Below are 27,998 nucleotides of genomic sequence, written 5' to 3'. Positions count from 1 at the left end.
TAGCACGTTTTCTTACACATTATGAACTATTATATCTATATTTTTTTTTAAACTTTATGCCTGACAATTTTATGAATTAATCATGCTATTCATTATTTTCTGGTGATTATTATAACCAAATTCAGTCATCTGTATATAATTAAATGTTTCCTTATGTTTTAATGTGTATAGTTGCTTAAATTATACCCTTTGGGTAGTGCTCAACAATTAATGGAGGAATATACAAGAAACCGAACTGAGGTCGTTTAAGAGGGACGAGTTGACCTATTTTCAGACAGGGAAACAGTTTGTCTCCGACAGTAGCGACATCTATGAAAAGGAAGCTGTACAAGTATTTGTCGCGTTATTAGACTAATTTCAAGTCTGAACTACGTTATTGTTTCAGGTAATGTCCTATAATATCCATGCAGTAATCAAATAGGTAGAATATATGCTAAGACGGAAAATTGCATGCATGTATGCTGAAGGAGAGGATGAAGTTTAAATCATGCGTTACTTTTACCGTGACTGTTGTCTCCCTTTATTTAAAAAAAAAACAAACCCAGGAGCTTTGTTTTGGTTGGACCACCTTTTAAAAGGTTCATTATTTTTTTCCTATTATAATCGTTTCAACAACACAAAATGTGCTCTAAGTACAGACAACAGGTGCACATGGAAAAGTGTTAATGCATTACATTTTAATTCATTCATAGATTATATTTATCTATAATACTAAAATTACAAGGTCCAATTTGTCAGCCGTCATCACGTAAAAACGACGAATCAAAGAATTCAACTTTATATAAAACTAATATAGTACAAAGGTGTAGATTGAAAATTACACCACTCCAGGCCCTTTTGTTTTCCACGTAATTAATATTGCCAATAATTAAGAAGTTCCGGGTCGAGTCCGACACCGATACCAATAGTATATTCACCTGTTACCGATTACCTTATCTGTACGTTCCGCATCTGACAGGCGCACCACCAAACGGTGTATTCAGGATTAATATGCTATATAGTATTACACGGGTCATAATCACAGGGGTGCCACTACTTAATTGTCAAATTGTTACCTATCGTAGTATTTTGAACAGTTAGACTTTCTAAAATAACAATATGAATACTAAAAATCTGGACTAAAAATAAGGCGTATAGGTACAGTTTTCAATTTGTTAACGGACATGACATGCATGACGTAAAACAGCGAATCAAAGAATTCAACTTGATTTATAACTAATGTAGGACAATACAGTTGATTAAAAAATACTCCATTCCAGGACCCTTTGTTTTCCAAACAATTAATATTACCAATAATTGATAAGTTCCAGTTCGACGGGTTAAAACAGAAAGATTTGAAAGCAGAGAAAACTGTGTATCTTATAATCGGCATGACTTTATCAAATGACAATACTATTGTTATATACTTTAATTTAGTCACGGACCCGCGATATCACGGGTGTGTTCTAGTATTAATAATTATTATAAATAACAGGAAAAAACGTTGGAACCCCCTCTACGAAAATCATATGACACAATAAAATTAGGTATATCCCTAAATGAAAGACTCAGACAGGGGTCCATTTTACTGTTGTTATGATAGAAAAAGAAACAACTTAGATTTTTTAACCAAAATTGGCCCGGGGAAAAAGTTCTTTTAGAACAACTTTTCTAAAAGATTGGTTCAATAGACATGATAGACAACTTTCCATTTAAATTTTGTTGCAAATCTGTCATTTTTAAAAATAATTCTTTCAAATTGAAGGTTCGTCGGACGTAGATTGTAACCAAAACAAAAGTCTGCTTTCAAAAGTGGAAGGTTGTGTACCTTGGGCCACTGCTAATTTGAACCCCTGGTTGATGAACCAAAGTTGGGAGATCTTGTGGTAATTGGGGCAATATGACACTGGGGCGAGATATCTTGCTTCTTATCAAAGGAGACTATCTTGATCAGCGATAATTTAACCATTCTTCATCTCTTGATTAATGGAGCATTGTACATGTTAAATAAACAAAGAATGATTCTAACTTGGTTTTTAATACACTGCTTAAGAGGTGAACATTATCATAATTAAGACTCATAAACATGATAAACTCCTCAGTTGAAAAAAAAGACAAGATTATGTCATGGCAAGAAATGTATTTTTTTTAATGAAATACATTTCTTGTATTTAACATGTTTCAAGATGAATTAAAAGTATTCAAAACACAACATAAAAAAACAAGAATCTGCAAAAATTAACCCCATAAAAAAAACCAGGGGTGATATTACATGTAGGTGCTCAAAAGGGTAACCATGGTAACAAACTCTTGAAGGTGGCTACCATCATGTCCATAAGGCCAACAAAAAATATATGTCTGTTTAAGGTTACATCATCAAAATAAATAGGGTAGGTAGGCAAATGATGATTTTGAGTTGTGCGGTCCGTCTTGCCCTGTTCGGAGTTGTCCATGGGCTGAGTTTACCCGTATTTTTTATGATTGGACTATTTTCCTTTGTTATTGATTCAGAAAAAATGGCTGCAAAATGTTTATTTCATCACATGAGTCGCAAATTTCCTTAAAACAGCTATCATACTCATGATTATGAATATTGGGATGTATCAGGCAACACTATCTTCACTTTTAGCACGACTTCAGTTTATTTTTCACTTTAGGAAGAAAAGAAAATGGCTTAGGGTTGGCGCTAAGAATAGGGTCGGTCGGGTAACCGTAAACAGACATATAATTTTTTTTGGCCTACAACTTTAAAAAATATAAATAACAATAGAATTAATGTTGAAATTATTTATTTTAGATTAAACTACAGAAGTGAATAACAGAAATGATTGATCTTTGTAAGATAAAGGAGGACTTTTCTGGACTGGTCAAGGAGGCTCAACCATGGACCCTTACTCAGTTTGTCATGTGGCTGGATCTCAAATTGTCAGAGTTCAAGATTAAAGGGTACATGGTCTTAGGTATGTTGTTAGCTCTGGAGGAAGGATATATGACAAAATTGTTAAATGTTTTTCTGTCAAAAATATTTCTCACGAACCATCCCTCCTGAAAAGACATTAATGGCTATATATATATAAATATATGCAGTTTAAAAAAAAACCAAGATATCTGATTAACAAGGGGGTGGAAGTTTCATCCAGAAGAAATGGTTTACATATAATTGTACAGAAAAATCTTGAAATGTAAAAATTCCAAATTTTGGAATCCAAAACATGAATTGCCATATGAAATCTGTAATCCTTTTTTTTTTTGCTGCAGATATTTTACATTTATGCTATGATTATGATCCTCCTTCAGCCAGTGCACCATTATACTTGTGAACAGTTAGTCCAGAAAACTGGAAACCTGTTTTTTTGCATGAGAAACATACACATGAGACAGTATTTTGCCGTTAATTTTTTAGCATGTTTAGTACTAAATGCAATTTTAGCATGTTTAGTACTAAAATCAACAATGCAAAATGTACAATTTAAATATATACATGATATATGCAATCAATAAGTTATTAGCTTATTATTGAAAAAAAAGATGCTTGAAATACACACATACATATGTTCTAGGCAGAACGCTGACACAATGACTGAGTTAATAAGACAAAATACATGTACATGAAATTATAAGGAGTTCAAATTCAAAATGAAATATGCTGAGACAAACAAAAAAGTTTAAACCAGGTATGGTCAAGTATTCATGAGTGAAGAAAAATGTAATTGCATGTATGCTTTATTGAAAGTAAGATTTATGAACAACAGGTACATGTACTGTATAATCTAAATATGCATATATTCATGATATTGAATACAATTGTGTAAAATGTTTACGTTCATGTTTATATTGTAAATAGATCATCATACAAAGACAAAACCCAAGTGGATAGAAGAAGAAGACTCTACGAGTGATGTAGCACCAATCCCAGCACCATGTAGAACGTGTAACAAGCATTCTAATGATGGACATTTTTATTCTGACATCCACTCTTCTCCAGCAAGCCATAGAAATGTCACGAGGGAAACAAAAAATGCCCAGCCAATGGAGGAATCAGAAAGCATGAGAGGAGAAGTTGGCATCATTGACTTGTCACACGCAGAAATTAGTAGAAAACAAAACTCAGCAAGAATGTTACGACCACCAGATGATATGTCACTTAAAAAAAGTTATCAAAACACATCTTATCACGAAAAATCACCAAATATTCAGGTCGAGAGAGACAAAAGTAGACAAGATGATGTTATAGAAATAGATGTGCCATCACCTACGGAAAAAATGTTTATTACATCAAATATCAATAAAACAAGTACTCCCATTATCCATTCAAACATTCGTCCAATTCAAAAACCAAAAAATAGACCATCATTATCGATGGGTACAGCAATATATACAACCACCTCATCTGTTACCACCCCAACATTCTCATCTAGTTATATGTCATCACCATCAAGAAATATTCCACCGACTTTCGCCAACAGAAAATTTGCATTAGGTGCACCACCGCCACCTTTAGTTGCACCTTCAAACTTGGCTAATTTGGATGAAATGATAGCACAAGCAGTACAATTCAATGAAATACGAACAGGAGCAGATAACGCCAGTTCTCAATCTCAAATTAGGCAATCCTCAGGGCAGTCGGATGTTCGCCCTCCTCCGATGCAGCAGCAGCCTCCTAAAATCCAAGAAAGTGATCATATTAGTAGTTTTAGTGAGCAACATTCACGTCAGACTTTAAGTGAGCAACATTCTCGTCAGACTTTAAGTGAGCAACATTCACGTCAGACTTTAAGTGAGCAACATTCTCGTCAGACTTTAAGTGAGCAACATTCTCGTCAGACTTTAAGTGAGCAGCATTCACGTCAGACAAACATAAGTGAACAAAAATTACCTTATTCACAACAAACCTCTACTTCAAGTTCAGCGGTACCAATAGCATTACATGCAAACATTGACAATATAAATATTTCACAGAACTCAGCACATTCATCGTCAGATACCATGGAAATCAAAATAGAAACAGAAGTTGATGATAGTGTTGCAGACTCTTTCTTCGTAGGTAAGATCAGAATCTATCTCAGTCAAAAATGAATATGACCTTACCCAAGACAGCATTAAAGAGTAATGTCTGCAGGATACAACATAAATGTTGTATTAGAAGTTAGATACATGACATGTCAATCTAGGTTCATGTCAATCATAATGATCGCTATTTGTCCACCATTGATATTATTACTGAATATCACAATCATTATATTTCCTGAAAGCTGATAAAAATGAGGGCTATTTATACATGTTATAGCATGTAAATTTTTATTCATTATTATAACACTGGACATCATTGATAACAATGAATAGAATTTACATGCTATAAATAGTAATGCTCATTGATTTCAGTGTCAGACTTCATTCTTGTTATTGTAGAGAAAATTTCAATGCAAATGTGAACTAAAGGAAAAATACTGTGTCTCAAAATTATAATAACAAGGACCTTAAGTATCAATCACATGGAAGGAGTACCCAAATTATCCACTGTACCCAAATCGTTCTGTCAATTGTAAGAGCAATTTTTAAATATGACAAAAATAATACAAGTGCATATATATAATAACATTTTTAATTTCAATTTTTAATTTTAAGCAATGTACGTATTTGCATAATTTTTTTTCAAAAAGAAAAAAAACCACTTTACTCATCTTACTTGTAAATTTTTTTGATTTTTTTTTTAATGTCAGATTTATAATTTATTTAAACTTCATTACCATATGCATGATATTAATGTGCATAAACAATGGATGATTTGGGTACTTCCTTTATTTAAAGTTAATAATATTTTATGAAAAAAAAGATGTAATTTCGATACTTTAAAAGAAGGAAACGTGTCGTGGCTGATTTGGGTACTCGGCTGTTTAACATTCCCGCTAGAGAATTTATCATATAAAGAAAGTTGAATGAAGAACCTGATGTTTATCCACACAGACATTAGGTATTTACTTATTTAAGTCATTTGTAAGTTAAGTTTATATATATGTTATATTTGAAAGTATCTAGTATTCAGCATATATTACAGTACATGTACTATGAATTAAGAATACTGTAGATTCATTGTAATTTGTTTGATGCAAGTTTTTGTGCATTTCATTGGTAAATCCTTTTTAAATTTCAATTGTATGGTAATTTGGATGCATTGAGTCTTTGCATTTTGCAAACCGCAAAAAATGGTATCCATGGATGTGAGAATACAAATTTGCATCAAATCAGGAAACATGATATCAACAAAAACAAATGTATCCACAGTAGATCAATTGGGCACCCACAAACATGTACATGGTGTACATGTACATGATGTATACATGGTATATGTAGGAAGTTATAAATATAATTTAAAAAAAGAAAACGTATCATGATGGTTTGTTATAAAGTTTTTTTGTACAAGAAGTTTTCCAAACAATATATATATGTATATAAACATGATAAACATAATAAAAAAACAGGAACAACATGAAATCATTTCAAATGCATCTATCTGGTACTAAATGTAGAAACTATTATAGCTAGAGGTTTCAAAAATTAGTAATGTATATATAAGTTATAACTGGAGCATGAATAGGTAATAGATCTCAATCAATGAATTTAGGGGCCAGCTGAAGGACGCCTCCGGGTGCGGGAATTTCTTGCTACATTGAAGACCTGTTGGTGACCTTCTGCTGTTGTGTTTTTTTATTTTGGTCGGGTTGTTGTCTCTTTGACACATTCCCCATTTCCATTCTCAATTTTATTTCCTTTATGTCGAGCCTTCGACTTTAGTCGAAAAAGTGAGACTAAGCAATCCTACATTCCGTCATCGTCTGCGGCGTCAACAAATATTCACTCCGTGGTTAAAGTTTTTGAAATTTTAATAACTTTCTTAAACTGTACTTGATTTCTACCAAACTTGGACAGAAGCTTGTTTATGATTATTAGATAGTATCCAGAGGTAAATTTTGTAAAAATAAAATTCCATTTTTCCATTTTTTACATATAAATGGACTTGTTTTTTTCCGCGGGGAAACATAACATTCACCCTGTGGTTAAAGTTTTTAGAATTTTAATAACTTTCTTAAACTATCCTGGGTGTGTACCAAACTTGAACAGAAGCTTGTTTATGATCATAAGATAGTAAAGTAAATTTTGTAAAAAAATTAATTGAATTTTTCCGTATTTTACTTTTAAATGAACTTAGTTTTTCTGCAGGGAAACATAACATTCACTCTGTGGTTACAGTTTTTAGAATTTTAATAACTTTCTTAAAATATCTTGGGTTTGTACCAAACTTGGACAGAAGCTTGTTTATGATCATAAGATAGTATCCAGAAGTAAATTTTGTAAAAAGATAACTCCATTTTTTTTGTATTTTACTTTTAAATGGACTTAGATGTTCTTCCAGTTAACATTACATACAGTCTGCAGAGATTTTCTTCCAGTTAACATTACATACAGTCTGCAGTTAAAAGTTTTCAAAACATTTATTAGATTCATTAACTATCCTAGATTTTTACCAAACTTGGACAGAAGCTTCTTACAATCAAAAGATAGTATCAAGAGGAATATTTTTATTCCTTTTTACCCTCATTTTTGTTGAGGCTGCGATTTACAGCAAAAGTAGGCGAGACACTGGGTTCTGCGGAACCCTTACAAATTTTTCATGGTTAGAGTATGTAAGTGTCCAATTGAATAGTGCAATCTTATAAAAATTTACAGAATAGTTATATGAAGTGGTTATTGAAACAAAAAAAACCAATTGAACTGTATTTATTATTATATATTTGTGTAGGGAATACAGATACTCGACCTTCAGGGATGGATACAGTTTCTGACCTATCGATACAGTCTCATGATTCTAGTCTACAGAGATCACATGATTCTGTACAACAAAGGTCACATGACTTGCCAGTACCATCAGGTGACTTACCTAGACAAGGACTGGTTGATCCAGAAACAGCAAAAGCATTCCAGGTAATTTAAAAGTACAACTGCATATATAAGGCATCTGTTTCAATAGATTATATACTTGCATATATTTGCACATATAACAGTCACATGGTAGAAAAAAATAATTGCCTGGTTGATTAAAAAGCCTGCAGAAGCAAAACATATATGTAGGATTACCATGTTCAAATTTTGGAGACTACTTGGTTAACCATGTTTGAACTATCAAAAATAGATCGGCAGAAAAAGATTTTGACACCAGAGAAATTAAATAATGAACAGTATAAGCGTATACATTTAAGTCATGAGTGTAACGATAACTTAAGCTTGCTTGGTGATGTCCATGATGTTGTCCATTTGAGTACAAGACAATTGGATATAGACTTCATTTAAACTGAAACACTGTCTCACTGAAATATTAGTATTCAATATACATATCAATTACATATAGTGAAAATACTACAAACCTTTTTTATATGAGTCTTGTTATAAATTTTGAATTGTTTACCTTTAATCTAATAACTTCTTATCAGTGATAATTGAAACAGTGCATAAACCATGATTGAAACAATGGCAAACAGTCTTGAGTAAGATTCAGATATTGATTACATGCACAAATCCTAATATCAACCAAACTTCATGCAAGCTAGGTATTTATTACCTGTACATTGAAATAAAAACAAAAGCTTAGTTAATACATTTAAACAGAAAAAGCTAGGTTTACATTAAAAAGCACAAAAAGCTAAGAATACTTTATAACACAAAAATCTAGGTTTACATCAAAACACCATAAATTAAGTTTTCCATTAAGCACAAGTAAGCTAGGTATTACATCACAACACAAAAAGTTAGGTAAAATGTATTACATTTGCATGTATTATATATAAACACAAAAATAGGTTTTACATTACAACACAAACACATGATAAAATTGTGTCTACATTCCAGATGGTTGAACTTGTAAATGGAAGTAGTGTTTATGTTTATGAAAGAACAATACAACAAGCATTTAAAATTGGAACTGAGAGTCAGACAGGGACATACAATGGAGAAAAGATGGCTCGATATCTTCTTAATGTATTCTGGTCAAGGAAGGAACTTGTTGGTGCTACATTGTCTAAAGCTGGAAGAGGGAAGAAAATTTTAAATCAACAGATTATAGAGGCCATTTTAGGTAATAACATAGTCATAGATATTATGATGTGTCTATAATGTGTATATATAGAAATGTGTATATATAGAAATGTGTATACTTTTTAATGCATTTTGGGTAAACATCATTGAGACAACAATCAAATAGACAAGATCTATTGTACTCTTGGACAATGCACTACCAACCAGAGCTAGAATTCAGTTGTCAATACTGTAAATTCAAAAATTATTGCGTGCATTTATTACTGCGATTTTATCATTTTAGACTTAAATGCAATTTTAATTTTTACGATTTTGAGAAAAATCATTTTTAATTGATATAAAATATTTAAAAATGCGAGTTAAATTTTTTGAGTTAACAAATTTGTCGCATATTTCGCAATAATAAAAATCTCACATTAACATCTGGATTCACATTACATAATGTCAAAACCTAGCTTTTAAATTAAGCCTCATCAGATGGAAAATCTTATCTATTGAGTCCTTCTAATTCTTTGAATAAAAATTCTGTAAAAAAATGATAGAAACTAAAAATCTGGGAAAGAAACCAGGAGGTAAAAACACACAAAGACTACAGAGAGAAAGTAATGGACTTTCTTTATTCTAGAATCTACCAACTTAATGCTATTGTCAACAACACAAAATATAAATTAAGTTGGTTATAACACAATGAGTGCATAAAAAAGATAATTGGAAAACATGATTCCTCTATTTTGATGCTCTGATATCAGGATGAATGTCAATATTATGGCCTGTTTTAAGTAGTAAATTCACATATGTAAGAATTATCAAGTGCTGTTATGGTTAAAATCTGAAATTCTCAAAAATGTGTATGTCTTGATATAGTTGAAATTAGATTTAAATAACTGTTTAGTTTGTTTTTTTCCAGTGAAGTGTACATGAGACCAAGCAGTTGCCTATTAACATGTTTTTTTGTTCAGATTTCTACTTTTTCAGAAGCCAACGAGATTTAAAGAACTGTAAATTCAAAAATTATTGTGGCATTTAATATTGTTATTATTGAAGAATGGACAAAATGTGAAATAAATTATTGTTATTGTGATTTCAGAAAAATCTACATACAGATATATATATATCTGTCAGATATCATTTTGTGAGGTCTTTACATTGCTAAACTCGACCTGTTTCATAATAAAGATATCACAATAATTTCTGAATTTACAGTACTATTTATTATTGCGATTTTGTTATTTTAGACTTAAATGCGATTTTAATTTCTACGATTTTGATAAAAAATTCTGTTTAATTCATCTAAAATATTTCAAAATGCGAGTTTAAATTAATATTGCGTTTACAACTCTGTCACATTTTTCGCAATAATAAAAACATCGCATTAATTTCTGAATTTACAGTAGTTATTTTGCCTATGATTTGCTTTGAGAAAGGGACATTTTTTCCTAATATACATAATGCAATGTATAGATTACAAATTTAAATATTTTACTCTAATCAATTGCAGATTTTTGTGAAATAAATAGCAGACATAGGAGATCTGTTTGTAAAACTGTTATTGATAGAAGTTTGTCATCCAGACTTTATAAAGAAAAGAAGAAAATAGAAATGTTATACATGAAATGGGGTTCAACTCAAGACAACAAGAAATTTTAAGGTGCTCTATAAAATTGATTTTTATGATCACTTTGTTTTTGGATAAACTCCTGTTTCATTCTAAAAAAAAATAGAATTGAGGTCCTTTTTACGCCATTTTTAGTTCTGAAACCTTGTCTTTTGGGTCTTTTCAGCTATTGTCATCCTTTGATGTGTGTGTCACGTCTCTCCATTAGTCCAGGTTACAAATTATAAAGATTTTGATTCTTTTACAGTTTCATGTTTGGGGTATTTTTGAAGCAGCCAAAATGCTATAGTATCATGAATAATATTCAGTTATTTCAGAATTTTCAGAGATATTTCTTGTATGGCAAATAAATATTTGGTGGCAGATGTTACTTTTTCTGACTAATTGTTTTGGTTTACAGTACACCTGTTTCTCTTTGTTTTAGATTTTTGTGTATGTCATAGTCGTCACCCTAGAGCTAAAGTACGACAGGTGTTGGGCAGTTGTGTTTCTAAGGCAACATGGATTGAAAGACAAAGAATAATGTCCAGTGTGGTCAAATTTAGGAAAGCAGCTAATTCTGGTCGTCTGAACTATGAACTAAAAAAATAGTACCAGAAACTTGTTAACTGATGAATGGAGATTTTTATATTTGACTAGTTTTTGGAACTGAAAATTTAGCATTATTCCAACATTGCAGTTATTTATTGATATTAGATGGACTGAACTGGATGGAACATTGTTACCCAATGCATTTCTTTACTGAACACTTTTTGTTCTAATTTTAGATTTTTGTACAACGCATAGTCAACATTCGAGAGCTAAAGTGCGACAAGTATTGGGAAGTACAGTATCCAAAGCAACATCTTTGGAAAGACAACGAATTTTGGCTAAAATGAGGAGACTAAAATCATGAAACATTTTTTATTTTAGAGTTTTGTGTTAGAAATGGTCGTCATATAAGGTCACAAGTTCGCCAAACATTGGGAAGTAGTATCACAAACAGAACTACTAGAGAAAGAAGAAAATTTATGTGTAAATTCCAAATTATTTAGGATGTAAACTGACAAGAAAGCTATTTTTAGTGGATCTGGATTTATCGTACTTTTAAAAATGACTTGATTAGTTTACATGGTTTAATGGAAGTGAAGTACAACAAATATAAATATGGCTGTTACTCAAGAAATTTCCATCTTTTTTAGAGTTTGCTGTTATACAAGGTCACCACTCCAAGGTCAAAGTGAAGAAAGCAATGAGTGATAGTTTATCTATGCGAACATGGCGTTTTAAAAGAAATATTAAGATGGCCTATCAAAATCAAACTTGGAATAACTAGCAGTTTTTGTAGTTTGTGAATAAAGGGACTGTTTTCTAAAGTTGTAAATTATGGAAAGAAACTGTCATGTGACTGTCATGTGACTGTCATAGGGTCTGCATTCATAAATGATTATAACCAGGATGTCCAATCTTCTTGTAGATTTTTGTGTTTCCTATGGCAGACAGAGACGTGGAATTGTTCAGAGAGCAATGAGTGTCAGTTTGTCCATGAGAGCATGGCGTCAGAGAAGAAAACAACGCCCTGGGAAATTTTCAACATAAATCATGTTTACCGTTTTCAGCAGATGAGATATAGTTGAGATAAAAGTGGTGGGGACTTTGGAGGCAGATCAAAAATAACTTATACAAGTTTTACATCTCGTTTTAGATTTCTGTACAAATCTTGGTCGTCACACAAGGTCAAAAGTTTATAAGGCTATTAGTGATAACTTGTGTACTAGATCATGGCGGGCAAAGAAAGTTTTACAGGCCAAATACCAAATGCTGGAGAGGTCAGCAAGTCAACAAGATAGATTGTATAGCAGCCAGTGAGATGGACGATTCAACTGGAGATTTTACTTGTGATTTTTGAAGGCATTCATGTTCATATCAGAAGATTCAATTTTATTAAACCATTTATTTTTATTCGTTATATTTGTTTCATCTTTAAATAATGTTTTCGATTGTAACATTGTATCAAGCTTTCATTGTTTTTATAAAGTACTCTAAAGATAGGAATTTATGTAAGTTTATCTTGTTTATGGTGGTTAGTTCTTTATCTTATTGGTTTTAATGATACCAAGTTTTTTTTAAATAATGTACACCAAGTTTTTTTAAATGATGTACACCAAATTTTCAAAACGATGTACATCAGTTTTAACCACGTTCTTTTTTTACTTCAAAACTTTTTTCAGTCTTTTTGATAGACTTTATATGCATATTGACCTTTATATTTTGAAAATGTTTTTTTTATAGACAGCAATGACAAATGAATGAATAGTTCCTATTGTTAACAGGCCAATCCTATGGCTGGAATGAAAATAAATGCATAAATTTGTACTTACAATCATGTGATGAAAGAGAATGTAATACCTGTCTGTGATATAGACATGGTAATACTTATCATGCTTATCATGGTTATTCTCCAAAATTATGTTTTACTGTTAGTGATTTTATATAATATGAAATGAGAAAACCAAAAATATATTTGTTTTACAAAATATTTGAAACCATAATATTGTACCATTTAAAATTGACTTTACTGCCCCATTCATTTAAAAATGCTGCACACAGACAGGAAATAGTTCAGTATTCCAGTACTTTAGGACCTATAATTAAATAATGTGGTGTAAGAATTCTTCTCATGCTTCTTGAAATACATCATTCCACTGAAAAATGGGTCACTTTAACCTACATTTACATTTTAAGCAACTCAAGAAAAGTTTTTATCTTATCTAGATGGAGTCAAGTATACATTGATATCAAAGTTGTTAAAACAATTGTTAAATTATTTGATCAGGAGAACCACTTATACATGTTAAATTGAGTAGAAAACATGTATTTGGTAGTCAGCTGTACTGGATATATTCATTTCCAGGGAGATTATTAAGCTGCCCCTTTCCATCAATCATATAATTGACTTTGATTTTTTTATAGTTTATATACTTGGTGCACAGTCTAATAATATTTCTGTGTAAACAGTGATATACATGTACAGTCTAGCTTAAGGTAGAATTAAGTTGTATCTAATGAATATTGATAGAAAAGTTTCCCACCAAATTGTACCTCCATTTTGAAGAGGTGTTTTTAGTTTAATACCGTTTTATTTTTTTGTTTATAGCCTTTTTAAAAAGATCAATTGTAACTGTACAAAATTAAATCATTTGTTCAAATTACAGTTATTCATTGGACATGCACCAAAGTAAAAATGCAGTGTTATATATTAATTATATTATTTATTTGTCATGTTTGTGCCAGTTTTAAAAACAATTTGTTGTGTATAAATGTAAAGTGTAGATTAGGTGTTACAATCATGACAATGCAGTTTTATTGTTAACCATGTTAAATATGTTCAACCATTCAAATAAATGAAAAATAGATTGATATTGCATTTTATTGACATTATAAATGTTTGGAAAATGTTAAATGGTTGACTAATGTTTTGTCTTTATTACTTTATTTGAGCACTAGCATTGACAAGTCAGCACTTTCCTTATATATGCTTGCATTGACCACTTTTAGATTTTCCCTTTTAAGTCTGTCTCTGTGTCCTGATTTGGTTGAGTTTTGCATTTAAAAAAGGCAAGGATGTCTGATCGGTCTAAGAACTAGTACTTTAGTAGTGGAACTACCTTATCACTAGTCTGTCATCACTGCGGTTTTGAGTATGCTCTCAACTCCATCTTAATTGACTAGGATTGACAGTTTGCTTACAGAATGTCAATGGTTTTCACTGAACACTCCAGCTTCCACCACTGCAAATACACTGGAATCAATATAAACTGAACATCACAAAATAGAAAACATGGGAAAATAGTTCTGAAAGTGAAGTTAAAGACCAAACAATCAATTTAAAATCCATTTTTCAGAAACTTTTGTTTGCATTTCAATTATATAGTTTAACACCAATACTGCAGTCAGCTAATTCAGATAGGCAATATTATTATAACGTTAATTTACATTTCATGTTAGTTTGAAGTTGGATAAGTTTTTCTGTTTTGTCTATCTTAATCAAGTCAATTAGATGTGTATGATTGCTCATGAGACTTCCCTTCACCAGATACCAAATGATGTAGAAGTTGAATATATGTCAAGGTACAGACTTCATACTGCATAGCAAGCTGTAAAAGATCATGTTTTGGCAATGAATTATAATTAGATTGCCTTATCTAATAAATCGAATGTTGTTGTCTTTTCCCAATTAAAAAAAAATGCTGTTAGTTCACATGGGCCTTTATGCTATTGCCATCATTTGCCATCCATCCATCCGTCTCTAAACTCTTAAACTAATAAACCAATGTTAACCTTACTTTGAGGGAATAAACCCTTAGGGTATCTAGTATCAAAATTGTGTTTGTATTCCCCCTTGTCAGTCAACAAATCTGTACTCAGGACTTAAACGAGAAAATTTGGATAAAGGCATTTAAATGTTTTATACACTGTATCTTGAAACCATAGACCAAGCTGTTCCTTTGATCAAGATCAAATTTTCACAAAATTTCTCATGTGACTGCTTAGGGTTGTCCAGATAAAACGGATTGGAGGCTCTTTTATAATACTCTGACCACAGTCCACCCATAAAATATTAAAGATTATAAGACATTTCAATAAAGTACTTTAGAAAATACAACCTTCCATATTTTATTTACCCTTAAATAGCGATGTTTGCTAATTTCAAACTGTAAAAAAGCAATAAGATATGTAGAAACTGTTTAAAGAAAAAAATTATCAGCAATACATTTCAATACATGATCTACAAAATTCCATTATAACACAAACAATGGATTTTTTAGAAAGGAGTATTGCCCTTAAATGATGATTTTGTACTAATTTTAGTGTTATTGCTTACTGTAAATTCTGAAGATAGTTTGTGCATTTGATTTTGAGATTTTGGAAGTACTGACAAAACTGCAAGATTAATTTTAGAGATTTTTGAAGTATGCATTGATAAAGATTTAACAAATATCAGAATGAGAGTGCTTATCATTGCTATCCTTATACAGTTGAGATATTAACATTAAAAACAAACTTTAAATTCTGATTTTAAAGTCTACTCATAGCAGACTATTCAACATGGGTAGAAACAGGAATATTATCTACAAAAATGCCAGAACAACAAACAATAGATGACCCTCCAATCATTCAACGGCATATATTCTGATGAAGTGCTAATTTCGACAGCTGTTTTTTTTAAATCTAAAATCATTAGAATAAGGACATGAAGGACAACATCTTACCAACCACAAGGAGACCCCTAAAAAGTTTTTTTAAGTTGTTGCCCTGGAACAGATAAAATATGTAGTATGCAAGGGCTTCCAAAAATTTATTAAGCATTTGTAAAATAACAGTTTAGAAAAAGGAATTTAAAGAAACATTTTTTTCCCTGCATGCTGTAGTGTGCTGGTACATGCTAAATTGATTCCGTTATTTAAACCAAGTTTGTCTCAACCAAATGTTTAAAAACTTATACACAATGCTTATTATCACAAAATACAGATCAAGCTCAGGATAAAATTCGAATATCACGGCCCAGGCCATGTGTAAATTTCCAATAATCTATGGCTTCCATGAATTATTTCTTAATTCTTGGGTTAATATGTTTACTGTCAGGCCATTTACACATGTCAGCAGACAAACTCTTTTTCTTGTCACAATTAATATAATTGAGAATGGAAATGGGGAATGTGTCAAAGAGACAACAACCCAACCATATAAAAAAACAATAATAGCAGCATTGTTTTCGTTATAATATCTAGACATAATTATTCTTATGACACCAATTTTCACGGATATTATGTTTTAACAAAGCTTACGAATTAAAATGTCTAATGAACAAATGATTAAGCACTTATTTCCTGTAGGTCAGTATCATGAGTATTGAGAATTTGGTTTATCCAAAAAATCAAATATCCGCATAAACACCATTATCCCTTAAATATCCACAAAAACACCATTTTTCCTCAAATCTCAATTATAAATGGATCAGAAGATTCAGAAGTTAAACAAAAAGGATAGAAATCTGACTCATATTTATCATTTGTGCAGGAGGTATGGATGAATCTGACAGTGCAGATTATGGAAATGATCTCCATTCAGATGATCCAGCATATAGTATGCCTGCTTCAGCAATGGGACAATACAGGAAGGACGTTGAATTGCCTACATTTGAAGATCCTATAGTAAGGAGAGCTTTGGAGGACAACAAACCACCATCACGTCACATGTGGTCAAAAATCATCACCAGATGTGCCTATCATTTATTATCTAAAGGGGTGCCCAGAAAACATGACTATCAAGCATTTGCTGAAAGTTTCTTCAGAAGGTACCCATGTGTGGGAACCTCAAGAGGACCAAATCCTTGGGTAGGTATTCATACCAGTATTTATTTTTGTAACTTTAAAGTTATCATGTTGACAGTACATTCGCACAAATGCTTATAGTGGTGTGTGTGTGAATTTCTGAAACCTTTATACTTATAGAAAACCAAACAAATTAAATGCATTTGATTTCTTAATGATCCTTAATGGTCAAATTTTGACAGTTTTTCTCTGCATCTAACATCAATATCTGTATAAAATAATGAAATTATCCAATGAAATTATCAGCTTTTATTCCATCTTCAAAAGCAAGAGATATTATCATGATAATGTAGTTATCAAAACTGCATTACCATGATTACTGTACATATTTATCTATATCTGTCCAATTTTCTGAAAAAGATGTACATGGTAGATTTTTGTTGAATGTATCAGGATGTACAAGTTAATCATGTTAATGATTTTGATTGAAAATATATTTTTTAATTCCTGAACTGGCATTATATTTGTGATATATATATAATTTTTATTTGTTTCCATCTGATTTTTGAAAGAACTGCAAATATGAAACACTTTTGGTGTAAGATCTATATACTAATCAAATGCTTTAACTGTAAGGTGTGGTGTATGTTGCACTTGGGATTGGGGATAATAAATAACCACTGGCGGATCCAGAAATTTTCATAAGTGGGGGCCCACTGACTGCCTAAGAGGGGGCCTGCCCCAGTCACACTTCAGTGATTCCCTATATAAGCAACCAAAAAAGGGGGTCCAATGCCCTCCCCCCCCCCCTTTCCTAAATCTGCCTCTGATAACTTCCCCGATTTGTATGCCATGTCAACACTAGCAGGTGGCATTGTGTTTTCTGGTTCTGGTTGCATGGTCAGGTTCAGATTAAAGTTCTGGATTAATTTATAATTTTCCCGAAGTTATCATGGTTATGGTCACATCTATTCAAAAATTACAACACATGTTCATTATGATGTGAACTTTAATGCCAGATAAAGGTTATGATCTAGATTTTGCTGTTAACAGTGCAAGTTGGGCATGCATGATGATGTTCCATGGACACATAATTATTCTAATTCAATATTTATATTTTAATTGATCTCTACTCTTTTGAAGCATTGAATCAAGTTGTCCTTTGTCTGCAGGCAATAAATTTTATGTTTAAAAAACAGACAAATAGAATTGGTTTTATATTCAGTTTGATCATAAAAAAGTATCTGAAATTTACTGTCAACCATTCTCTTAAATTGACCAAAGTTTTATTTGTCTGTTTTTCAGACCTCTTTTACCAAATCAGTTTCCCAGAAAGTGAGGACATTGAGATACATATCGAAACGTCGTTATAGTCATCAGAAGTTAAAGATCAAACCCTAATCAAGTTGGTAGATGTTTTAAAAATTATAATACTATGTGTAGCTTTGAACATTCAGAATTCTTCTTTCATTTTTCTTTCTTACAACTTCATTCCTATATAGATATCAGAAGATGTGGTATGAGTGCTAGTGAGACAACTCACCATCCAAGTCACAATTTGTAAAAGTAAACCATTATAGGTCAATACACTGATAAACAATGAACCCTCTGAGAATTATAAACAAATTGTATGCAGTGTAATCATCCTGTTAAAGAGACTTGATATAAAAAGTCCCCTTTTCTGCTTACTATTTTCCAGAGTGCTATGGCCAAGAAAGTTTCTCAGAGGGTTCGTTGGTGTCGGTGGTATGATAGAAAGAAACCTATACCATGGTAATAATATCTCCCTATTCTTAGTTTGGTAATAATGTCTCCCTATTCATAATAAGGTAATAATGTCTCCCTATTCTTATTTTGGTAATAATGTCTCCCTATTCTTATTTTGGTAATTATGTCTCCCTATTCATAATAAGGTAATAATATATCCCTATTCTTAGTTTGGTAATAATGTCTCCCTATTCATAATAAGGTAATAATATCTCCCTATTCTTAGTTTAGTAATAATGTCTCCCTATTCTTATTTTGGTAATAATGTCTCCCTATTCTTAATAAGGTAATAATATCTCCCTATTCTTAATAAGGTAATAATGTCTCCCTATTCATAATAAGGTAATAATGTCTCCCTATTCATAATAAGGTAATAATGTCTCCCTATTCTTAATAAGGTAATAATGTCTCCCTATTCATAATAAGGTAATTATGTCTCCCTATTCATAATAAGGTAATAATGTCTCCCTATTCATAATAAGGTAATAATGTATCCCTATTCATAATAAGGTAATAATGCCTCCCTATTCATAATAAGGTAATAATGTATCCTATTCATAATAAGGTAATAATGTATCCCTATTCATAATAAGGTAATAATGTATCCCTATTCATAATAAGGTAATAATGTCTCCCTATTCATAATTAGGTAATAATGTCTCCCTAAATCTAAAGCAAACCAAGACGTTTTTTTCTTGTGATTGCAAATTACAAGCCTTTTTTTCTGTTTGTTTAAATTGTTATCTTTAATCTTGCCATCATGAAAACATATTAATATATATACATTTTTGTTAACAAAAGTATGCCTGTATCTTAATTTTTGAGTAGGTTGTAGTGAAACATAAAATAGGGGTATTTTTTTATGCCGCACCAACAAAGGTAGGGGTTAGAGTTTCTAGTCTGCATTTTCAGGTAATGGTTTTTTTTTGCTGATACTCAGGGAATCTGATTTGCCAAAGTTTACTTTGATAATTGCAATTTGAGAAAAAGCTCTGTACAGGTACATGGAATTCAGAATGGTAGATCTTATTATTGTTATACTTACCCAGCTCATTATTCACAAAACCATCACTATAATTTCTTGATTAAGTTGTATTGGTTTAAGGTGGTACCCAACACTTTAACTAAAATAAATTTGGCTCGTTTAATTTTCTTGAAATTTTGACGAAGTACTTACTTTGACCCTTTGACAAAAATATAAAAATTCTAAAACATTTGAACCAACTGTTTTATCAGAAAAATTACACTTGTTGTATAGCAGTTTGACAAACACTTATTTTGATCATTGAGAAGCTTTAACAACACTACATAATTAAAACTTTTAGCTGATTTTACAGAGTTATCTCCCTGTAGTGTTAGGTTCCACCTTAAACAAAATAATCATGAAGTTGTTGTCAACAATTAATTAATGCATAATCATTACAAAGAAAACTTATTTTTTAAAATGCATATGTGAAAGAAAGAAATTATCGTCTTGACAAAGATAAGGCTGTTACCGGTAACTTAAAATAGTAATGGTATAGGGTAAGCGAGTCATCATAATGGTGTCCTATGATTATAAACACATATGGATTCAGTTTGTTGATACTTAATTTTTTTGGTGTTTGAGGAAAAGATAAAAACAAGTTATGTGGTTTTGTCAAAATCTGCATACAAGCATATAGAGTGGGTCTCGTTGGGGTCTAACCTTTGCGTGGGATTGCAATTTTTTGTAAGCGTGACATGTGAAAGTAAAATTATTGTGTCATGAAAACGGGAAATGAGGTCTTGCGGGACCCGGGAAATGACAAAAAAATGAGAATTGCTTAGTTACATAGTGTAAGCGGGATACAGGAATCTGACAAAACAGTAAGCAGGATCCGGGATCGGAACCCCCCAATGAGACCCCCTATAGATTTTTATTTTGTTGTTCACCTGTAACCAGAAAATCCGTGCAAATCGGTATCCCACAAAATATTATGAATCTACAGTTTACACACCAACATCTTACAAAACATTTTAGATAGCTCCAAATTTTGGGGGAATGACAGATTTTATTTTGTTTTCTCTTTTCAGACACTTTTGGCCTTAAGATTATCATCAAAAATTCGTAAAATTAGATGGAAAGCAAAACAAGAATTGAACAAAAGACATTGGCCCACTTCATAGGATATTGTACAGTTCATTATAATGTCCATATTAGCTGATTATCATTCTTCGCCAGCATGACTATTTAGGATGACTAGTTGAAGAAAGAAAATGTTAACTATTTTATAACCAATATGTATCTATTTAAAATGTTTTTCATAAGTTGAATTCTTTACTGTTGATTCAATATTGTTTGTTGGATACCAACTTTCATGGGTACAGGCAAACCACTCATTTAAATTTTCAACGAATTAGACATTTTCTGTAAGCTTGTATGCAAACATTAGCAAAACCAAAAAATCCAATATCCAAAATTTTCCTCAATCCACGAAAATTGGTACCCAGGAAAAAAAAGAAGTCACAGTACTTTATTATAAAAGAGGAAAACTAACTGATAGAAAGATAATTTTAATGAGTTTTGAATGCCTTTTTGGGAAATCTAAAAGAGTGATCATTGTTTATAAATTAGTTGGCATCTTCATCAACTATGTTTAGTTTATATAATACAGTGAAGACAGGTGTACTGTTTGTTTCAGAGTGGACTTGCACATTCAATATCTGCCAGTATTCGTAATTTAAGATGGAGTGCCAGGAAAAAAGCCAAAGCCCACCAAGCACAGATATTCAAAATGTGAACTATCTCTAAAAAACTTGTACATAAATTTTGTTTTTATTACATTGTTGTTATTCATTTTTATGCAGATCATTTTCTGAACTTGTACTAATATTGTACTTTCAGACTGAATATTCTTACCATGTGTCACAAAAAGTTCGTAATTTACGGAAGAAATTTCGTCGCATAACAAAAGACGGAACAGAATTTTAGTTTGTATAATTGTTATGATTTTTATTACGTATTGTATATACTCCAATTAATGGAAGACTTTGTGACAAGTGAATGAATAGAAGAATGGTGCTGACATTACAAGAAATTATCATCTACTTTCAGACAAGTTTTTCAAAGGCAGTGTCCCACAGTATCAGAAATATTCGTTGGAGGATTAAAAAACAGCAACAACAATTTGCATACAATTGAGAGAAGAATTAAATATCATGCGTCTTTATTTTAAGTTTTATGTATGATTTCATGTATTATATTTCATTTATAAGTATTATTGATCAAAGACAAGTTATTTTCTATGTTAAAAGCACTTCTTTTTTTGTCAGACATTGATTATTTATCACAAGTATCCTCTACACTGGGTAGTGCTATAATCACTCAATCAGTGGTTTATTTACGTCACAGGGGGGTCTCAACATGGGATTTTGGGTACAGGTGTGCAGCTGGGATTTTAAAAACACCCCCCATTCATATATTGAATAATTGTGAAATCCCTACCTATACATATATTTCACAGCGAAATCATAACCCATTCACATATTTATGACCCATTGATATATCACAATCGGTCAATTACTACCTAATGATATATTTCCTCGGTAAAATTGCACCCCATTGATATATTTGACGGATCAAAAAAGGGACCCATTCCAGCGGCACATATGTATATACCTTTATATAGGAAGAGACCCCCCCCCCGTGATTTCCGTACAGAAAAATCATGTAGAAGGTGAAAATTAAAAAAAATGATCTAACTACGCAGTAATGCTCAGCAATACACAGTACAGTAAATTTGATCGCTGTTCTAATATTTTGATCTTGTAATACAACATCCATTAAATGTTTATTATCATCATTAAGTGCTAGTTGTAATGGAGACACATATTTTATCCATTGATAAGGTTATACATATATATCGAATCATGCTTTATTCATAAATACCTCTTTTAAATCTTCCCAAAATATCAACACATTAGTTGGTTATTATTTTTTAAGAAAGTGAAAGATACAAAACAGTGCCGTAGCCAGGAATTTCCAAAGGGGAGTTCGTTGGGCTCACAAACTCGACTTTAACAGTCACAATTCGAACAGAACATTGACTTTAACAGTGCTTATTTGTTTTCAAGGGGGGTTCATCCGAAACCCCCCAACCCCCCCCTGCCTACGGGTATGCAAAATAAAGAGATGTGGTGTGATTGCCAAGGAGATAACTATTTATATAGTCAAAAGATCAAAAATGGGATCAATTACAGGTGACTGGACAACTTTCAACAGCAAGTAAAACCTATCCTGCATAGATCAAGTTGTAAAAAATAGGATTAGAGACTATTTAAAAACATGCATTTTGGCCCAAATAATTCTTCTTCATTATTATATACATTTTGTACCAGTGAAAAATCACAAACAAATTTCTTTGTTCTTTTGTACAATAAATGAAATATATATTAGAAACAGCTTAAGTCTTTCTGAACATGTATTAAATGATTTATTACACTTTTAAATGATATATCTAAAATCTGAAACCAATGGGCGGGCACACATAACAGACATTGTAAAAGATCAGTATTAATTTTTTTTTTGAGGTTTAGACCGAAATAATGACATAATTCCAATTGTGAGATCTATATCCTTACTTTTACTTACCTGACCTGTTATAGATACATGTAGTGACAAATTTTAAATCCTAAGATTTAATACTTGGGATATCAAGAATATTAATTTTCTGTTGTGTAGGAAACAAGGTATGGCTTTTTAATATGGGTTTTCTTCAAATCAAAATGGTTTCTTTTTCAAATCAAAAACACACATGTTGAAACTATGGGGGGAAAAAATAAGACAAGTTTGCACATACTGTAAATTCAGAAATTATTGCGAGGTTTTTATTGCGAAAAATGCTACAGAGTTGTAAACGCATTAATTTAAACTCGCATTTTAAAATATTTTATATGTATTAAACAGGATATTTCTTAAAATCGTAAAAATTAAAATCGCATTTAAGTCTAAAAAACAAAATCACAATAATAAATGCACGCAATAATTTCTGAATTTACAAAAGGTTCTTTTAAATAAAAAAAATCTGATAAATTTGCAGAATGATTTTTATACGACCGCAAATTTTGAAAAAATTTTCGTCGTATATTGCTATCACGTTGGCGTCGTCGTCGTCGTCGTCGTCGTCGTCGTCGTCGTCGTCGTCCGAATACTTTTAGTTTTCGCACTCTAACTTTAGTAAAAGTGAATAGAAATCTATGAAATTTTAACACAAGGTTTATGACCATAAAAGGAAGGCTGGTATTGATTTTGGGAGTTTTGGTCCCAACATTTTAGGAATTAAGGGCCAAAAAGGGCCCAAATAAGCATTTTCTTGGTTTTCGCACTATAACTTTAGTTTAAGTTAATAGAAATCTCTGAAATTTTGACACAAGGTTTATGACCACAAAAGAAAGGTTGGGATTGATTTTGGGAGATTTGGTTTCAACAGTTTAAGAATTATGGGCCAAAAAAGGGCCCAAATAAGCATTATTCTTGATTTTCGCACAATAACTTTAGTTAAAGTGAATAGAAATCAATGAAATTTAAACACAATGTTTATGACCACAAAAGGAAGGTTGGTATTGATTTTGGGAGTTTCGGTCTCAACAGTTTAGGAATTAGGGGCCAAAAAGGGACCCAAATAAGCATTTTTCTTGGTTTTCGCACCATAGCGTAAGTATAAGTAAATAGAAATCTATAAATTTAAACATAAGGTTTATGACTATAAAAGGAAGGTTGGTATTGATTTTGGGAGTTTTGGTCCCAACAGTTAAGGAAAAAGGGGCCCAAAGGGTCCAAAATTAAACTTTGTTTGATTTCATCAAAATTGAATAATTGGGGTTCTTTAATATGCCGAATCTAACTGTGTATATAGATTCTTAATTTTTGGTCCCTTTTTTTAAATTGGTCTACATTAAGGTCCAAAGGGTCCAAAATTAAACTTAGTTTGATTTTAACAAAAATTGAAACCTTGGGGTTCTTTGATATGCTGAATCTAAAAATGTACTTAGATTTTTGATTATTGGCCCAGTTTTCAAGTTGGCCCAAATCGAGGTCCAAAATTAAACATTGTTTGATTTCATCAAAAATTGAATAATTGGGGTTCTTTGATATGCCAAATCTAACTGTGTATGTAGATTCTTAATTTTTGGCCCAGTTTTAAAATTGGTCTTAATTAAAGTGCGAAGGGTCCAAAATTAATCTAAGTTTGATTTTAACAAAAATTAAATTCTTGGGCCTCTTTGATATGCTGAATCTAAACATGTACTTAGATTTTTGATTATGGGCCCAGTTTTCAAGTTGGTCCAAATCAGGATCTAAAATTATTATATTAAGTATTGTGCAATAGCAAGTCTTTTCAATTGCATAGTATTGTGCAATGGCAAGAAATATCTAATTTCACAATATTGTGAAATAGCAAATTTTTTTTAATTAAGAGTTATCTTTCTTTGTCCAGTATAGTAAGCAAGAAATATCTGCAAGAATTTTTTTTAATTGGAGTTATCTTTCTTTGTCCAGAATCAACTTAAATCTTTGTTATATACAATATACAATGTATATTCACTTTTTACTACCAACTGATAAATTTAAATAATCTTTACCATTCAGTGATAACAAGCAGTTTTTTTACATCTTAATATTTTATGATGTATTTAAATGAGTAGTAATTGTTGCAAACTCCATTAGAATATTTTAATTGAAATTAGTTTTGGAATAAGGGAAAGGGGGATGTGAATAAAAAATTGGGTTCAATTTTTCTCATTTGAAATTTCATAAATAAAAAGAAAATTTCTTCAAACATTTTTTTGAGAGGATTAATATTCAACAGCATAGTGAATTGCTCTAAGAGAAAACAAAAATTTTAAGTTCATTTGAATACATTCATTCTGTGTCAGAAACCTATACTGTGTCAACTATTTAATCACAATCCAAATTTAGAGCGGAATCCAGCTTGAATGTTGTGTCCATACTTGCCCCAACCGTTCAGGGTTCAACCTCTGCGGTCGTATAAAGCTTCGCCCTGCGGAGCATCTGGTTTGTTTTTATTTATAATTGTGTTGAGATCAATTATTGATGTAATGTGGTCTGTCAGACATGTGCTTCTTGGAGCTTATATGTTCTTATTGTTTTATATATAATTTGAATGCAAAGTAATGCAATGATTATTGTTTTCATTGCAATAAAAATGGTCAAATGTATGACTTAATCATGTTAATGTTATTATTGTACAAACATGTTTTATATAATATAAAAATGTTGACTTTTTATCTGAATTAAATTTCTCTCAAATACTATTTTGATTTTATTTGATGATGACTATAAGGTATCTTAAACACAATTGGTTTATCTGTATTGATCATTCAATTCATTAATAATTAGGAGGGGGAATTAATATGGTGTTGACTTTCTAAAAACTCCAGTTGCTGTATGTTATTGAATAAAATGATTTTTTATTTATCAAAATAAAAAAAGTCTTTGGAAAAAAAAAAACTTTCACCCACACAAGATGTGAATGGTTGGTGCCATGTATACATACTTACCTGGTCAGAGCTACATGTTTTTTTAAATTACTTCATGCTTCAAATTCATTAAGCATGTAGCTTCTTTTTACAATCATTTTTGGAAGCATGTTTGTCATAGAGCAAGTTGGTAAGGTCAAACCAAAGACTTCAAAATTGGTGTTTGCAGCCTCTCCAATAATCATACAACATTGTGGAGGAACAACAAAGATTGCTCGACTCTGAATCAGAATACCTGGTAAAGTGTCTGGTAACATGTCTACAGACTTTATCTTGTGAACTAGCACATTCACCAGCATGTAATTTAAAAAAAGAAGAAGTGGTATGATTGCCAATGAGACGACTGTCCACAAGAGACCAAAATGATGCATGTAAGTTTAGTACAAAGAAGAGTTAATATTCATATATATATAGTTATCTGACCTTGACCTCATTTTCATGGTTCAGTGGTCAAAGTTAAGTTTTCGAGTTTTGGTCTTTTTTCTAATACTAATACTATATGCAATAGGTCAACTATATTTGGTATATGGAAATATTTCATGATCTATATGTCTGTTGTGCAGGTTTTATTTGACCTTGACCTCATTGTGTTTTGGTCTATTTTTCTTCAACTATAAGCAATAGGTCAACTTTATTTGTTGTATGGAAGAATTGTTAGCTGTACATGCCTGCCTGGCATGGTTTATCTGACCTTGACCTCATTTTAATGGTTCATTGGTGAAAGTTTAGTTTTCTTGGTTAAGGTAAAGTTTATGTGACATTTTAGTAAAGCTTTATATTTAGGACTATCAACATAATATCAATGATTAGTAAAGAAGGCGAGACATTTCAGTGTGTGCACTCTTGTGGTCTTTTGTTCTTGTTTCTTAGATACTACATGTAGTTGTAATAAGTCAACTATATTTGGGATATGGAATCATAACGGCAAGGTCAGCCTGCTTTTCATGGTTTATTGTTCAATAATTTAATTTTGGATGTAACACATCTTCTGATTGGCTGACGTCGTTTTATTTATCATATCATAGACACAATTTTGTCATGTGACCATGACGTCATCAAGGTTTTTCAAGACTTACGCAGATTTAAAATGGAATTTAGAATTAAATTATTAGAAATAACTAATATTTTGTCAGTCAATTCGAAATAACAAAAAAATTGTGGTGCACACTGTATAATATCCCGCTACGTAGGAATGCAACCTTGAACAGCACATCATTGTCCTACAATATGAAGTATAACAATGAAGGGATTGTGTGATTGACATGTCTTTTGTCGCTCCAGCCAAAAATGATGCATAAGACCAACAAATGTCAGTGCTGGTATAAAGTATTTGCATAAAGTTTCATTTTTCAAAGGAAGAAGAATTAGAAATTTCTTGTTTTGTACACTTAAGTTCTGCACTTAAATAAAAAAAAAAGATAAGGAAATATGATATGTTAGCCAATGAGACGACTTCATTGTATCCTCCAATGAAAAAGGATGTATACAATTATCTGTCAGTGTACAGCCTTTAACAATGAGCAAAACAGCTAGGTGAAACCCAAAATAAAAAGTTACCTATAAATGGCATGAAAAATATGTAAAACAATTTAAAAGACTTAAGTTGCATGATGTATGCTTAATTTAAAACACAGCAACCAACAACAAGTGAGTTACACTCAGTCTCCTGACAAACATGTCCAATGGCCTTTACCTCATTTTCATGGTTCCTCTAA

The 27,998-nt window shown here is 31.4% G+C and overlaps 1 protein-coding gene across 21 annotated transcripts; it reads left to right on the top strand.

Moving 5' to 3' along the window:
* Positions 1-263: 263 nt before the first annotated feature.
* On the top strand, positions 264-21,969 carry LOC134707891 (uncharacterized). 21 transcript variants are annotated; one of them, XM_063568007.1, is made up of 7 exons: positions 282-385; positions 2,777-2,939; positions 3,824-5,023; positions 7,778-7,959; positions 8,881-9,106; positions 10,565-10,714; positions 11,449-14,080. In XM_063568007.1, the coding sequence occupies exons 2-6, from the start codon at positions 2,804-2,806 to the stop codon at positions 10,711-10,713; spliced, it is 1,893 nt and encodes a 630-aa protein (XP_063424077.1). In that variant the 5' UTR covers positions 282-385; positions 2,777-2,803; the 3' UTR covers position 10,714; positions 11,449-14,080. The 21 variants fall into 21 exon arrangements, with proteins under 21 accessions (XP_063424074.1, XP_063424077.1, XP_063424076.1 ...); XM_063568006.1 differs by having other exon boundaries at positions 11,106-14,080; XM_063568004.1 differs by lacking the exon at positions 10,565-10,714 and having other exon boundaries at positions 264-385; positions 11,106-14,080.
* The last annotated feature ends 6,029 nt before the right edge of the window (positions 21,970-27,998 follow it).

Source organism: Mytilus trossulus, chromosome 2 (assembly GCF_036588685.1).
Source record: "Mytilus trossulus isolate FHL-02 chromosome 2, PNRI_Mtr1.1.1.hap1, whole genome shotgun sequence".
NCBI classification, from domain to species: domain Eukaryota; kingdom Metazoa; phylum Mollusca; class Bivalvia; order Mytilida; family Mytilidae; genus Mytilus; species Mytilus trossulus.
The sequence above is the reverse complement of the archived record's forward strand: the minus strand, read 5'-3'. Positions and strand labels throughout refer to the sequence as shown.

Excerpts from the sequence above, each read along its gene's own strand:
- LOC134707891 (XM_063568004.1), top strand. The coding sequence starts at position 2,804 with ATGATTGATCTTTGTAAGATAAAGGAGGACTTTTCTGGACTGGTCAAG. Across the intron at positions 2,940-3,823 it reads TAAAGGGTACATGGTCTTAG|ATCATCATACAAAGACAAAA; the intron begins GTATGTTGTTAG and ends TATTGTAAATAG. Across the intron at positions 7,960-8,880 it reads AAACAGCAAAAGCATTCCAG|ATGGTTGAACTTGTAAATGG; the intron begins GTAATTTAAAAG and ends TCTACATTCCAG.